This window comes from Dreissena polymorpha, chromosome 1, assembly GCF_020536995.1.
Source record: "Dreissena polymorpha isolate Duluth1 chromosome 1, UMN_Dpol_1.0, whole genome shotgun sequence".
Lineage (NCBI taxonomy): Eukaryota > Metazoa > Mollusca > Bivalvia > Myida > Dreissenidae > Dreissena > Dreissena polymorpha.
This window is the reverse complement of record NC_068355.1, coordinates 79,677,786-79,694,556: the sequence shown is the minus strand read 5'-3', so window position 1 is coordinate 79,694,556 and position 16,771 is coordinate 79,677,786. Positions and strand designations below refer to the sequence as shown.

Here is a 16,771-nt window from a genome sequence, read left to right as displayed (position 1 = left end):
CTGCCTTTGGAGTTTTAAAATAGTGAATGTTGAAAAAAGATGACAAACAATTGACAACAGGCAATCACAGAAGCTCAGCATGTTGTGCTTAGGTGGGATAACAAGAGCTGTCAGTGGACAGCACGCTCTACTATTCGAGTGCTTGACAGTAAAACGTAAGCCATCATGAGGAAATTGTTCATATTCAATAAGGCCAAGGTAATATAATCATATTCTAAGTGGAAGAGGACCATCATTGAAACATATTGATGTACTTTATAGAAGAGTTCAGGTATATTTTCCACAATCTATTGAACATTTGTAAAGACATAAAACAAACTAATACGATTTTATTTCAAGTTGGATAGCAATAGCTTGGGTGGGATGGTTGGACGGTCCTTCAAAAATAAAATAAACAAGGGCTGTTTGTAATACATGCATGCCCCCCATATCGTTGTAGTGACAGCCATTGTGTGAATATGTTTTTTGTCACTGTGACCTTGACCTTTGACCTTGTGACTTGAAAATCAATAGGGGTCATCTGCCAGTCATGATCAATGTACCTATGAAGTTTCATGATCCTAGCCATAAGCGTTCTTGAGTTATCATTCGGAAACCATTTTACTATTTCGGGTCACCGTGACCTTGACCTTTGACCTAGTGACCTGAAAATCAATAGGGGTCATCTGCGAGTCATGATCATTCTACCTATCAAGTTTCATGATCCTAGGAATAAGCGTTCTTCAGTTATCATCCGGAAACCATTTTACTATTTCTGGTCATCGTGACCTTGACCTTTGACCTAGTGAACTGAAAATCAATAGGGGTCATCTGCGAGTCATGATCAATCTACCTATCAAGTTTCATGATCCTAGGCCTAAGCGTTTTTGAGTTATCATTCGGAAACCATTTTACTATTTCGGGTCACTGTGACCTTGACCTTTGACCTAGTGACCTCAAAATCAATAGGGGTCATCTGCGAGTCCTGATCAATCTACCTATCAAGTTTCATGATCCTAGGCCTAAGCGTTCTTGAGTGATCATCCGGAAACCATTTTACTATTTCAGGTCACTGTGACCTTTGACCTAGTGACCTGAAAATCAATAGGGGTCATCTGCGAGTCATGATCAATCTACCCATCAAGTTTCATGATTCTAGGCCTAAGCGTTCTTGAGTTATCATCCGGAAACCATTTTACTATTTCGGGTCACCGTGACCTTGACCTTTGACCTAGTGACCTCAAAATCAATAGGGGTCATCTGCGAGTCATGATCAATGTACCTATGAAGTTTCATGATCCTAGGCCCAAGCGTTCTTGAGTTATCGTCTGACAACCACCTGGTGGACGGACCGACAGACCGACATGAGCAAAGCAATATACCCCCTCTTCTTCCAAGGGGGGCATAATAATAAAAATAAATATTTGTGTTTTTTAACTGTTTAAAAACAAAACCAATTTGAGGGGGTGGGGTGGGGGGGGTATAGTATAGTGTGAGGGTGTGGTGGTCATTTGTGAGATGATCTTAAAAAAAATAAAAATAAAAATAAAATAAAAAATTAGGGGGCGGGGGGATTCGGGGGGGGGGGGGGAGGGCACGGTGGTTTGGGTGGAGTCTATTGTGGTATGTCAGGTAAGAGTAGTTTTGTCAAAGTATCAATCAAATCTAATCATAAATAAAGAAGTTATGGCATTTTTAGCAAAATTTAATAATTTAACCTTGAGAGTCAAGGTCATTCAAAGGTCAAGGTAAAATTCAACTTGCCAGGTACAGTTACCTCATGATAGCATGAAAGTATTTGAAGTTTGAAAGCAATAGCCTTGATACTTTAGAAGTAAAGTGGATCGAAACACAAAATTTAACCATATATTCAAAGTTACTAAGTCAAAAAAGGGCCATAATTACATAAAAATGACAACCAGAGTTATGCAACTTGTCCTTTTACTGTACCCTTATGATAGTTTGCACGTGTTCCAAGTATGAAAGCAATATCTATGATAGTTTAGGGGTAACGTGGACCAAAACACAAAACTTAACCAAATTTTCAATTTTCTAAGTATAAAGGGCCCATAATTCCGTCCAAAAGCCAGTCAGAGTTACATAACTTTGCCTGCACAGTCCCCTTATGATAGTTAATAAGTGTTGCAAGTATGAAAGCAATAGCTTTGAAACTGTAGGAATAAAATGGACCTAAACACAAAACTTAACCAAAATTTTCAATTTTCTAATTATAAAAAGGGCATATAATTCTGTAAAAATGCATGCCAGAGTTATCTAACTTTGCCTGCCCAGTCCCCTCATGATAGTAAGTAAGTGTACCAAGTTTGAATGCAATAGAATTGATACTTTCTGAGACAAGGGCTGTTTGTAAAACATGCATGCCCCCCATATAGGCTCTCCGTTGTAGTGACAGCCATTGTGTGAATATGTTTTTTGTCACTGTGACCTTGAAATAAAATCCAATAAGTATCATGGAATCATTTACTTATTAATACTAAGATGAAATTCTCTATACATTCTGTCTACAATTTATGACACTTATGTCAATGACCTGTGAAATGTATCCAATTAATAGTGCAAAAACCAATCAGGAGCTATACTAATCAATTATATCCATTATATGATTGAGTCTTTGATTTTTTGGATTCCTTTCACACATTTTGACTTATTTGACAATATGTGAAACATGCACACAATTTGTAATGTTTTATTTATAATTAATGGTAATGAAACATGTTATTTATAGCAGTTAACTCCCCTAGTCAATGACCACCATAGATAGCAATGCAATCTGATTAAAAATAGCCAAGGCTAGTGTTGTGTATTGGGCAAATGTATACAAGTGCAACTTTACCACATGACCAGTATCATGTGTTTACCACACACAGAAGTCAGTTATGTAATAGACCATTAATTTCCACTCCCAACTTTGGCCACTTGCCAAGATACTGACCAGTATCAGATGGGGTTGTGAAATGGTGTAAACAGTGAACACCAGTCCATGTAATACTGGCCTACCACTTGTACTAGTTGGTTTGGAGTTAATACAGTTATGCATGTACAAATGAGACATTAAGCTCAAAAGTTAATTATATGTGCGCTCTGAAAACTAACCAAAGGAGTGGGTTGAAATTTACAATCTTTACTTGGCATTTGAGGAAATCTGAACTCTCAGGGTTTGGATAGAACATCCCCAAATTAACTTTTCTTTACACTGTTGTTGTTTTTGTTCAATACACAAATATTAACCTAACTTTACAAATCCTGTACAGTAAAGGAAACTAAATCTAAGTTGATATTTTAATATGCTTGATCCTATTTATGTATTAACATTGTTTTATACATACAAACTGTGTTGCTGTTTTTCAATTAACAAGCAGATTAAAAATTAATTATATTTTTATGTATAATTTGAATTGACAAAATTAAATGCAAGATGCGTAGCAAGAATTACATGTTTGATTTATTGTCAGTGAACCGTGACATTTTCTCAATGTTTCAGACCACCAGTTTGTCAAAGCTATCAACATCTTGGATGGTCAAGCTAAATAGAATTGACCCAGCAAATCACAACGGTCCTGTTGCCATATCATATTACATTGGTTTTTTAAATGTTAAATTCTCTAGTCATTTCCATAAACATAGTATTTACTGGCACAAAAACAAAGGCTTATACATCATTATGAATGAACATGTGTCAAAAATTCAATTTGTAAGTCTCTTAACTGGACAGTGTGGAAACAGAATAAAATATGGGCTGTCCGTTGTAGTGGCAGCCATTGTGTGAATACGTTTTTTGTCACTGTGACCTTGACCTTTGACCTAGTGACCTGAAAATCAATAGGGGTCATCTGCGAGTCATGATCAATGTACCTATGAAGTGTCATGATCCTAGGCAAAAGCGTTCTTGAGTTATCATCCAAAAATCATTTTACTATTTCAGGTCACCGTGACCTTGACCTTTGACCTTGTGACCTCAAAATCAATAGGGGTCATCTGCGAGTCATGATCAATCTACCTATGAAGTTTCATGATCCTAGGCATATGCGTTCTTGAGTTATCATCCGGAAACCATTTTACTATTTCGGGTCACTGTGACCTAGACCTTTGACCTAGTGACCTCAAAATCAATAGGGGTCATCTGCGAGTCATGATCAATCTACCCATGAAGTTTCATGATCCTAGGCGTATGCATTCTTGAGTTATCATCCGGAAACCATTTTACTATTTCGGGTCACCGTGACCTTGACCTTTGACCTAGTGACCTCAAAATCAATAGGGGTCATCTGCAAGTCATGATCAATCTACCCATGAAGTTTCATGATCCTAGGCGTATGCGTTCTTGAGTTATCATCCGGAAACCATTTTACTATTTCGGGTCATCGTGACCTTGACCTTTGACCTAGTGACCTCAAAATCAATAGGGGTCATCTGCAAGTCATGATCAATCTACCCATGAAGTTTCATGATCCTAGGCGTATGCGTTCTTGAGTTATCATCCGGAAACCATTTTACTATTTCGGGTCACCGTGACCTTGACCTTTGACCTAGTGACCTCAAAATCATTAGGGGTCATCTGCAAGTCATGATCAATCTACCCATGAAGTTTCATGATCCTAGGCGTATGCGTTCTTGAGTTATCATCCGAAAACCATTTTACTATTTCAGGTCACCGTGACCTTGACCTTTGACCTAGTGACCTCAAAATCAATAGGGGTCATCTGCGAGTCATGATCAATCTACCCATGAAGTTTCATGATTCTAGGCTTATGCATTCTTGAGTTATCATCCGGAAACCATTTTACTATTTCTGGTCACTGTGACCTAGACCTTTGACCTAGTGACCTCAAAATCAATAGGGGTCATCTGCCAGTCATGATCAATCTACCCATGTAGTTTCATGATCCTAGGCGTATGCATTCTTGAGTTATCATCCGGAAACCATTTTACTATTTCGGGTCAACGTGACCTTGACCTTTGACCTAGTGACCTCAAAATCAATAGGGGTCATCTGCAAGTCATGATCAATCTACCCATAAAGTTTCATGATCCTAGGCGTATGAGTTCTTGAGTTATCATCCGAAAACCATTTTACTATTTCGGGTCACCGTGACCTTGACCTTTGACCTAGTGACCTCAAAATCAATAGGGGTCATCTGCGAGTCATGATCAATCTACCCATGAAGTTTCATGATCCTAGGCGTATGCATTCTTGAGTTATCATCCTGAAACCATTTTACTATTTCGGGTCACCGTGACCTTGACCTTTGACCTAGTGACCTCAAAATCAATAGGGGTCATCTGCGAGTCATGATCAATCTACCCATGAAGTTTCATGATCCTAGGCGTATGCATTCTTGAGTAATCATCCGGAAACCATTCTACTATTTCGGGTCACCGTGACCTTGACCTTTGACCTAGTGACCTCAAAATCAATAGGGGTTATCTACGAGTCATGATCAATCTACCTATGAAGTTTCATGATCATAGGCGTATGCGTTCTTGAGTTATCATCCGACAACCACCTGGTGGACGGACCGACATACCGACCGACCGACCGACATGAGCAAAGCAATATACCCCCTCTTCTTCGAAGGGGGGCATAATAAATATTTGGTTTTGTTTTTTTACCATGTTTCAAAGAAAAAAATCTTTTTGGGCTGGGGGTGGGGTGGGGGTGGAGAGGGGGTATAGTGTGGGGTTGTGGTAATTTATAAGATGATCTTTCACAAAAAAAAGGAATTTTTTTTGGGGGGGGGGGATTCTGGGGTGCGGAATGGGATGGTTTAATTGGAGTCCATTGTTAGGTAAGTATTGTTTTGTCAAAGTATGAATCAAATCTGATCATCAATAAAGAAGTTATGGCAATTTAATTAAAATTTATTAATTTGACCTTAAGAGTCAAGGTCATTTAAAGGTCAAGGTCAATTCAACTTGCAATGTACAGTACCCTTATGATAATAAGAAAATATTTGAAGTTTGAAAGCAATAGCCTTGATATTTCAGAAGTAAAGTTGTTCTAAACACAAAATTTATCAAAATATTCAAAGTTACTTAGACAAAAAGGGCCATAAATCTGTTAAAATGCCAACCACAGTTATGCAACTTGCCCTGTACAGTCCCATTACCATTGTTAGCGAGTTTTCCAAGTCTGAAAGAAATAGCTTTATACTTTGGAGTAAAATGGACCAAAACACGAAACTTAACCAAATGTTAAATAATCTAAGTATAAAAGGGGCCATAATTCTGTCAAAATGATAGTCAGAGTTACATAACTTTACCTGCACAGTCCCCTTATGATAGTTAGTAAGTGTTGCAAGTATGAAAGCAATAGCTTTGATACTTTAGGAATAAAGTGAACCTAAACACAAAACTTAACAAATTTTTCAATTTTCTAAGTATAAAAAGGGAACATAATTCTTACAATATGCTTGTAACAGTTTTTTGCTCTTGTTGATAGATTGGGTTCATGTTGGTAAAGAAGTATGCAAAATATAAAAGCAAAATGACAAGGTACATAGAAAATATTTGAGGTGGTACGCAAACTTTAACATAGATTTATCAATTATATGCATATTCTAATTGGAAAAAGGGCCATCATTCTTACAAAATTCTTGTAACAGTTGTCTGCTCTTGTTTATAGATTGGGGTCACATTGGTAAAGAAGTATGCAAAATATGAAAGCAATATGTCAAGGGACATAAGAAATATTTGAGGTGGTACGCAAACTTTAACATATCTAAGTGAAAAAAGGGCCATAATTTTTACAAAATGCTTGATACACTTGTTTGCTCTTATTTATAGATTGGGGTTATGTTGGTAAATAAGTATGCAAAATATAAAAGAACATATGTCAAGGAACATAGGAAATATTTGAGGTGGTACGCAAACTTTAAAATTCTAACGCTCACGATAACGGGAACGCCGATGCCTGGGTGAGTAGGATAGCTCCACTATATATATTTCATATATAATAGTCGAGCTAAAAATGAGTAGAAATTGGGATTTGCACCAACCTAGCATACCTAGTGATGTGGAGAGCAGGAAGTTACAGTGACCCCCTGTCAGCTCCAGCTGACTGCGCTCCAGCTCTACACTGCGCCGCTTCTCCTCAAGGTCAGCTATCAAAGTCTCCTTAAGATCCACCTTCTTCTCCTGTGGAAAATAGACAAACAATGGAATCACTGTCCATACTCTAGACCAATAGACAGCATCCAACATTTTCAACAAAAAATTAAACTCCTCCACTGCTATTGTTACAGGATCGATTTCCTTTCATTTAGCATCAACAACATTATGTGCGTGTCATCCAATCACAAAACAAGAGTGCCTGAAAGGCCCAAAGTTGCTCACCTGAGATAACAAAATATTATTGGGAATAATCTCCTGACCAAGTTTCATGAAGATCGGAAAATAAATGTGGCCTCTAAAGTTTAACACGGTTTTACTATAGCCATATAAGGAAAAATGCCCCGCCCCCTGGCAGCCATGTTTTTCAACCAACCGGCATCGTTTTTGAACTCGTCCAAGATATTATTGGGATGAATCTTCTGACCAAGTTTCATGAAGATCGGACAGTAAATGTGGCTTCTAGAGTGTTAACAAGATTTTACTATAGCCATGTTAGGAAAAATGCCCCGCCCATTGGAAGGCATGTTTTTCAGCAAACATAATTATTTTCAAACTCATCCAAGATATCATTGAGACCAATCTTCTGACCAAATTTCATGAAGATTGGACAATAAATGTGGCCTCTAGAGTGTTAACAAGGTTTTACTATAGCCATATATAGCAATATAAGGAAAAATGCCCCACCCCCTGGTGGCCATGTTTTTAAAGCAACCAAAACCATTTTCCAACTCATCCAAGATATCATTGGGACAAATCTTCTGACCAAGTTTCATGATGATCTGAAAATAAATGTGACCTCTAGAGTGTTAACAAGGTTTTACTGTAGCCATATAAGGAAAAATGCCCCGCCCCGTGGTGGCCATGTTTTTCAACCAACTGGCATCATTTTTGAACTCCTCCAAGATATTATTGGGATGAATCTTCTGACCGAGTTTCATGAAGATCAGACTTTAAATGTGGCCTCTAGAGTAACAAGATTTTACTATAGCCATATATAGCCATATAAGGAAAAATGCCCCGCCCCTTGGCAGCCATGTTTTTCAAGCAACAACGTAACCATTTTCGAACTCATCCATGATACCAATAAGACAAATCTTCTGACCAAAATTCATGAAGATTGGACAATAAATGTGGCCTCTAGAGTGTTGACAAGGTTTCTCTATAACCATATCAGGAAAAACGACCCGCCCCCTTGCGGCCATGTTTTCCAACCAACCGGCATCATTTTCAAACTCGTCCAAGATATTATTGGGATGAATCTTCTGACCAAATTTCATGAAGATTGAACAATAAATGTGGCCTCTAGAGTATTAACAAGATTCAACTATAGCCATATAAAGCCATTTAAGGAAAAATGCCCCGCCCCTTGACAGCCATGTTTTTCAAGCAAAGGTTACAATTTTTGAACTCATCCAAGATATCATTGGGACAAATCTTCTGAGCAAGTTTCATGAAGATCAGAAAATAAATGTGGACTCTAAAGTGTTAACAAGGTTTTACTAAAGCCATATAAGGAAATATAGAGAAAACTGCCCCACCGCCTGGCGGCCATGTTTTTTCACCGATCTGGACCATTTTCGAACTCGTCCGAGATATCAATGAAACCAATGTTTTGACCAAGTTTCATGATGATTGGGCAAAAATTGTGACTTCTAGAGTGTTCACAAGGTTTCTCTATAGCCATATAAGGAATACTGCCACGCCCTCTGGTGGCCATGTTTTTTAACGGACCAGAACCATTTTTGAACTCAACCAACATATCATTTAGAAAAACATTTTGACAAAGTAACATGAACATTGGGCATTAAATGTGACTTCTATATTGTTCACAAGGATTTTCTTTTTTTTTTGACCTAGTGACCAAGTTTCATGAAGATTGGACAATAAATGTGGCCTCTAGAGTGTTCACAAGGCAAAATGTTGACGCCGCACGACGGACGACAGACAAAAGGTGATCACAAAAGCTCACCATGAAGTGAGCTAAAAATGCTCTTATGAAAAATATGTTTCAACCACTGGACACATGATAACAACAATAACAGGTTTGCTAACAATGCAAAGTTATTTTAAAATGATTGACATGCAGATGTATCATTTCTTTGATTTATTATAAACAAGAACGCCACAGGCCTTAATGCGCTCACCTTCAATCCAAAGAAAATGTATTCATCAAATCTGCTTCTCTTATGTTTGAGACTTCTAAACAATCATTTTTTACCCCTTACCACACACATTTCATGTGGACAGTGAAATTATTGCATTATTGCAACACATGTTCTTCGCAATATTGCCCAAAATAGGCAACGAAGAAGAATTCTGGTTGGACGCCTGATTTGAAACCATGAAATAAGTCTTGTACACATACTATGTTTCATCATGTCATACCAGGAAAACTGCATACCAAGTGGCTGCAAACTATTGTGACCAACTTTTACACCACTTATATACTGACAAATAATGTCTATGTCATAATAACAAATGTTCAGAGGAAATTTCATGATGATTCGCTAAAAAAATAATTTCTTGCATATTCACTCAGTTTCAATAAGCACAAGGAACCCCCCCCCCCCCCCAGCCCAATGGCAGTAATGTTCTTTACAGAATGGAACTAGCTTCAATCTCAACAAAGATAAACATAACAAAATAATCACCTTTGCATATTTCATAATGATTAGGAATGTAAAATAGTTTCACTTTAGCCATAAATAGATATCTGACCTACTTCGTGTCAGCCATATTTTTTAACTGACTGAAAACACTTTTAAACTCAGCTGAGAAATAATTGTTTCACCTAGTTTCAGGAAGATGTGATAAAATATGCAACTGCTAGAGCTTTAACAAGCTTCTTTCATTTGACTTAGTGACCAAGTTTTTTTAACTCAAATGTCTCAGTTTTGACCAAGTTTGAGCAATAAACGAGTCCAATAAAGTGTTAACAAGGTTAACAGTCTACAGACTGAACAATTTTTTTTAACTCTGCGAAGATATCATTAGAACAATTGTTCTAACCATGTTTAATAAGGGATGGACTAGAAGTAAGACTTCTAGAGTGTTAGGAACATTTCGCTTTAGCCAGGGGTTGAAATCTGACATGCCCCCAACAGCTATGTTTTTCAATCGTCCGGAACCATAGTGATCTAGTTTTGTACCTCACACTATTCAGTTTCAAACTAAGTCAAGATACGATTAGATTTTCTGACAAAGTTTCAATTAATTGGACAATACATTTGGCCTCATGAGTGTTAACAAGGCAAATGCTGACGCATACGTTGTATGACAAACAAACAACAAAAGGTGAATACAAAAGCCCACCATGACATGGTTCAAACAGAATTCTCAAACCTAAATTCAAGCACTTTTCAATGACTTTTCAAGGCCCAATTTTCATTTTCAAGGCCGAGAACCGTACGTTAGTTTCCTTAAAAAAGTGCATTTTCAAGCAAGTTTAACACAGTTAATATCATTTATTTGCTCAAACAAATTAAACTTATTCCACAATAACTCATACATGTTATTTCTAGTTATTACATACATGTTATCCATCCTTAACTCAATGAGTCTCACATACAGTTTGTCAACCAGTTCCCGATAATCAGCAGTTCCGATTAATTTGTATTTAATTTTCCATAATGCCCCAATAAAAACAAAATGATAAGTGTCTAAGGTATACATTAGGTAAAGGAATAAATTAACAAAGTTTTAGCAAGAAATCTTTTGTAAATAGCTTACAGGGTGGAAAAATGCAGCAAAAAGTTAACCGGAACTGATTGAATGAGTTATGTTTTGAAATGTGCAAATGGGTATAGAAGGCTTTATTATTTTCAAATGAACTTTTTGCTGATTGAAAACAAATGCTATGACAATGTTTTGAAATACTAATTCTGTAAGCTGAATGATTTTTAATAATTTTCCTAAGGTTAAACTTTAATTGGCTATTTATGACAAAAAACTGCATATGCCGTCTGACCTAACCTGTTATCATACAAAATAAATATTACCCTTTATTTTTACATCTTCTCACATTGACACTAAATCCCGAAAAAATTATTGTGGTAAAAAGAATAAACGTTTTTGCCGGGCGATTCTAAACTGGTGTACTGAATGTATCTATTTACTTTTTAAAGTTATTACAAACAAACACATTGCTTCTCAATTTCATGTTTTCTTTGTGGGTTTCCCCTTTCTCGTGGCTTTTCAAAGCGCTTTTCCCCATCCCCTGACATCAACGGTCTTCATACAGACCCGACAATGTGCTTTTTGAATGTCATTTGTTTTCTGTACCCAGGAATATTCAGTTAACCACCCTGGTTTGAAATGACACTTCCCCATTGCTGCGTTTTCACTCGCGAAAATTGATCACAATGAAGAACCTCTGACGTAGTACACATAATCTGTGACGTGTACACATAACGTTTCGTACTCAATAGTGTACGAAGCTTATATATTTCGTACTCAACTTTTTGCGCGAAGGAATTTATGATAATTTTTCGTAATATTTCCCTTAAGAACGATTTAAGATTATAATTAAAGCGATGATACATGTAATTTTGAGCAGAAATAAACATTTTCAAGGCTTTTTTACATGAAATAAGCACTTTTCAAGCACTTTTTCAAGGCCAACATTTGTTCGAGGGCTTTTCAAGCCTAGGACTCGTTTTCAAGCACTTTTCAAGCCCTGTGCGAACCCTGCATGAGCATGTTGTGATAAGCTAAAAGAAGTGGCTAAATCAATTCAATTTTCCTACCTCAAAATCCTTGGCAGCGAGTTTCTTCTCCTTTTTGTACTCTCGTTCTATCACCTCCAACTGAAACAATGCAATGAAATTAAAAGGGCATTATTACAAAATCTGTGCTTCATGCATGTGAACAACAAGTCACTTAATATCAACTGGCTGATCATGGATCATGACAATCAAAGCCAAAAGTTGTAATTCAAAAAGAAGGTAATTTTTTAAAATGATTTAGATTCATATGGTCAAAAAAAAAAATTGCCAAATTACCGTTAACTGTTAAGGTACATTGATTTTCATACCTTAAACCCAGCCTATAATCAAATGCTTATCCAATGTTAACATGTTTAGTCTTATATCAACCATAATTTTTTTTAACCCTATAAAATACAGAACTTAAGAACTCAACCAAAATCAATGTAAATGAATTCACAGTATTTGTTCAGATTTCAGGGGCACAGAGAAATTGTCACACCATTGTAACTGCTTTATAGCTGTCACTTTTAGATGTGTAAAATGTTCCGTAAAACAGATGCTGTGAGCAATTTTTTTATTTTTGGGGACAAAAAAAGAACTGCAGCAGGCATTAGTAACTTTGTAGTAGGATACCAGTCCCTTTCTAGTTTTAAGTTTGACTTCTTTCAACAAAGGCAGAAAGCTCTTTGATTCATCATGTTTGTATACACAAAGCTCTCGGTAGTACTAATACCAGGGCCCTAAATCCATTTTAGGGGAAGCGGGTTGCTACCCTCACAAGGGGGAATTTTCGCGGCGTTTTCCTTTTTGGGGGATTTATTTACTTACTCTCTCATTATTACATTTGTACATTTTTGCACTATGTTCATTCTAAGTATGTTTAACAAGATTAAATTGAAATAGAATTGAGACATAATAATCATGAAACAAATCTTTAAAAAATTGTTTTTTGTTTTTTTTTAATGTTTTTTTTTTATCTGACGGGGATTTTTTCACCCAAAAGGGGAAAAAGTATACTTTTCAGGTGGGGAACTGAGGCCGAATTTCGGCCGCAGATTTGATAGATTGAGGGCCCTGAATACATGTATATATTTATACACGCAAATGAGCCTTGTTCTGAAACAAGAGAGCCATGATAGCCCTAAATCGCTCACCTGACTAACCAAATACAATCCCAACCCAGATTTCATCAAGATAAACATTCTGAACAAATTTCAAAAAGATTAGACGAAAACTGTGCCCTCTATTGTCTACACAAGGTTAGTCTATTATTATTCTATTATTTGACCTAGTGACCTAGTTTTTGACCCCAGGTGACCCAAACACAATCCCAACCCAGATTTCATCAAGATAAACATTCTGATCAAATTTTATAAAGATTGGATGAAAAATGTGACCTCTATTGTCTTCACGAGGTTATTCTATTATTTGACCAAGTGACCTAGTTTTTGACCCCAGATGACCCAAATACAATCCAGACCCAGATTTCGTCAAGACAAACATTCTGACCAAATTTCATAAAGATTGGATGAAAACTGTGACCTCTATTGTCTATACAATGTTTTTCTATTATTTGAGCTAGTGACCTAGTTTTTGATCTAGTGACCTGAATTTTGACCCCAGATAACCCAAATACAATCCAAACCCAGATTTTATCAAGATAAACATTCTGACCAAATTTCATCAAGATTGGATGAAAACTGTGACCTCTACTGTCTACACAAACAAATTGTTGACGGCTTTTCTATTATTGGACCTAGTGACCTAGTTTTTGACCCCAGATGACCCAAATACAATCCAAACCCAGATTTCATCAAGATAAACATTCTGACCAAATTTTTATAAAGATTGGATGAAAACTGCCACCTCTTTTGTCTACACAAGGTTTTTCTATTATTTGACCTACTTTTTGACCAAGTGACCTATTTTTTGACCCCAGATGACCCAAATACAATCCCAACCCAGATTTTATCAAGATAAACATTCTGACCAAATTTTATTAAGATTAGATGAAAACTGTGACCTCTACTGTCTACACAAGGTTTTTCTACTATTTGACCTAGTTTTTGACCTAGATACCTAGTTTTTGACCCCAGATGATACAAATACAATCCCAACCCAGATTTCAGCAAGATAAACATTCTGACCAAATTTCATTAAGATTGGATGAAAACTGTGACCTCTTTTGTCTACACAAGGTTTTTCTATTATTTGACCTCTTATGTGACATAGTTTTTGACCTGGTGACCTATTTTTAACCCAGATGACCCAAATACAATCCCAACACAGATTTCATCAAGATAAACATTCTGACCAAATTTCATAAAGATTGGATGAAAACTGTGCCCTCTACTGTCTACACAAACAAATTGTTGACGGACACACACACTCACACACAATGGACGCCGGACATCACACGGTCACTTAAGCTCACCATGTCACTTCGTGAAAGGGGAGCTAAAAACTGGGCTTAATGCATGTGCATAAAGTGTCATCCCAGATTAGCCTGTGCAGTCCACACAGGCTAATCAGGGACAACACTTTCTACCGAAACTTGATTTTCGGTAAGGAGGGACTTCCTTGAAACTAAAAATACCATAAAAGTGGAAAGTGTCGTCCCTGATTAGCCTGAGTGAACTTCATGCATTAAGACCAGTTTTCTCAGAACGCGGCTCACATACTACTATTTTCACAGACAGCCTCACCTCATACTCTTTGAAAACCTCCATGTATTTCAGACGCTCCCGATACTGCTGGTCGATCTTCTTGTTCCGCTTCAGGTACTCTGGGAGTGTCCCATCCTCCAACTGCTTCAACTGCTTCTTCAAGAAGGCCAGCTTGTCCTGATACATCCTAGAAATAGAGCAAATCAACTCAAATACTTGCATTTATCAATATCAATTGCAGTGTCAATATTAATGGCTGCTCTTCATAGGAAAGTAGGCCAATCAATTAAAATACTTGCAGATATTAATGGTAAAATCAGTATTAATTACTGCTTGTCCTAGGTATATTCTATAAAGAAGGCCAATCAACTCAAATACTTATTTAATTTACTGCAGTGCTGTTGCATCAATATCTATGACTGCTTATCCTTTAAACATCATTGAAAGTGTGTCAATCAAATTTAATACTTGCATTAGCATATTAATAACTTTTATCTGTATCAGTTTGACAATGTAATAAGTTATATTATCAAACAAGAGATGTGTTTGTCAGAAACACAATGGCCCCCTATTGTGCCACTTTGAAGCCATAAATTTGACCTATGACCTTGAAGGATGACTTTGACCTTTCACCAATCAAAATGTGCAGCTCCATGAGATACACATGCATGCCAAATATCAAGTTGCTACATTCAATATTGGAAAATTTATGAAAAAGGTTAAAGTTTTGGTTAAAGTAAGATGCGTCTGAGAAAAGACAATGTTACTAAATAAATGAAGCCATATATTTGAAATTTGATCTTGAAGGATGACCTTGACTTTGAGTGGAAAAGTTATGCTCCATGAGATACACATACATGCCAAATATCAAGTTGCTACGTTCAATATTGAAAAAGTTATGAAGAAGGTTAAAGTTTTGAATTTGTATTGACCTTTGATCTTGAAGGATGACTTTGTACCTTTTTTCCACTCAAAATGTGCAGCGCCATGAGATACACATGCATGCTAAATATCAAGTTGGTATGTTCAATATTGCAAACGTTATAAAGAAGGTTAAAGTTTTGGTTAAAGTTTTGCATTTTTTTATTGACCTTTGACCTTGAAGGATTATATTGACCTTGACCTTTCTCCACTCAAAATGTGCAGCTCCATGAGATACACATGCATGCCGTATATCAAGTTGCTACATTCAATATTGTAAAAGTTATGAAGAAGGTCAAAGTTTTGGTTAAAGTTTTGGGACACATATATTTGACCTTTGACCTTGAAGGATGACCTTAACCTTTCACCACTCAAAATGCGCAGCTCCATGAAATACACATGCATGCCAAATATCAAATTGCTATGTTCAATATTGCAAGTTATGACGAAGGTCAAAGTTTTGGTTAAAGTTTTGGGACACACACACACACATACAATGACAGACAGGCCAAAAATATTATACCCCCGATCTTTTGATCCGGGGGCATAAAAGCAATATAGTAAAAAATACTTAAATTACTTAAACCAAACCTTCCAAAATCAGAGGCATGGAAGGTAACACTTCCAAAGTTTAACCCATTTATGCCTAGTGTCCAGAAAAAAGGCCTTGGAAAACAGCGTAGACCCAGATGAGACGCCGCATGATGTGGCATCTCATCAGGGTCTGCGCTGTTTGCTTAAAGGAATATCTGTAAAAAATATTCTAAATATAGAAATAAATATACTAGACATCCCTTATTTTGGAAATAAATTGATCCAATTTAGAAGGATGGGAGAGTCCACTTGGCCTAAATGGGTTAAAGTCTATGAAAGTCCTGCCTTATTAGTTCAAGCCTCTCAATTCCCACTTTGACTTACTGCTCCTTGATCTCAGTGTATTGGGTCTCCTGCTTGGCAACATCTGTCTCACTGGCATCTTCAGTGTCTACAAATAACATTTTAACTCTTTCAGTGCTGGAACCGAATTTTGAAGGCCTTTGCAAACAGTTTGATCCAGATGAGACGCCACAGAACCTGGCGTCTCATCATGATCCAAAATGTTTGCTATACTGATAGTATTCTTTGAAAAAAAATGCTAATTTTAGAAATTCAGCAGACAACATTATAGCAGACAACAAATTTCCCAGCATGCAAAGGGTTAATAGAAAACAAGAGGGTCTGAAAGGCCCAAAGTCGCTCACTTGAGCTACACAGGAACTGACCTGTTTTGTGCAGCCCAATACTAGTACATTTGTAAATCAGTTGAACAAAAGTTCTAACCAAGTTTCATCAAGATTTAACAATAAATGTGACTTTTAGAGCTATTAA

The 16,771-nt window shown here is 36.7% G+C and overlaps 1 protein-coding gene and 1 long non-coding RNA gene across 4 annotated transcripts in view; both read right to left on the bottom strand.

Moving 5' to 3' along the window:
- The window catches only part of LOC127837103 (sin3 histone deacetylase corepressor complex component SDS3-like), a 39,280-nt gene that overhangs the window by 8,508 nt on the left and 14,001 nt on the right, over window positions 1-16,771 (bottom strand). The window contains exons 2-5 of one of the 2 annotated variants that reach the window (XM_052363949.1): window positions 16,322-16,388; window positions 14,522-14,669; window positions 11,856-11,915; window positions 6,996-7,134 (exon numbers count right to left, since the gene is read on the bottom strand). In XM_052363949.1, coding sequence (XP_052219909.1) covers window positions 6,996-7,134; window positions 11,856-11,915; window positions 14,522-14,669; window positions 16,322-16,388 — 414 coding nt within the window. The remainder of the gene's footprint in view (window positions 1-6,995; window positions 7,135-11,855; window positions 11,916-14,521; window positions 14,670-16,321; window positions 16,389-16,771) is intronic. The other variant, XM_052363951.1, reaches the window with a different exon arrangement.
- Window positions 431-5,587, bottom strand: LOC127837207 (uncharacterized). 2 transcript variants are annotated; one of them, XR_008029171.1, is made up of 3 exons: window positions 4,970-5,587; window positions 4,100-4,534; window positions 431-1,218 (listed from the first exon to the last, which is right to left on the bottom strand). It is a non-coding gene; the product is annotated as an uncharacterized LOC127837207 (long non-coding RNA). The 2 variants fall into 2 exon arrangements; XR_008029172.1 differs by having other exon boundaries at window positions 5,115-5,587.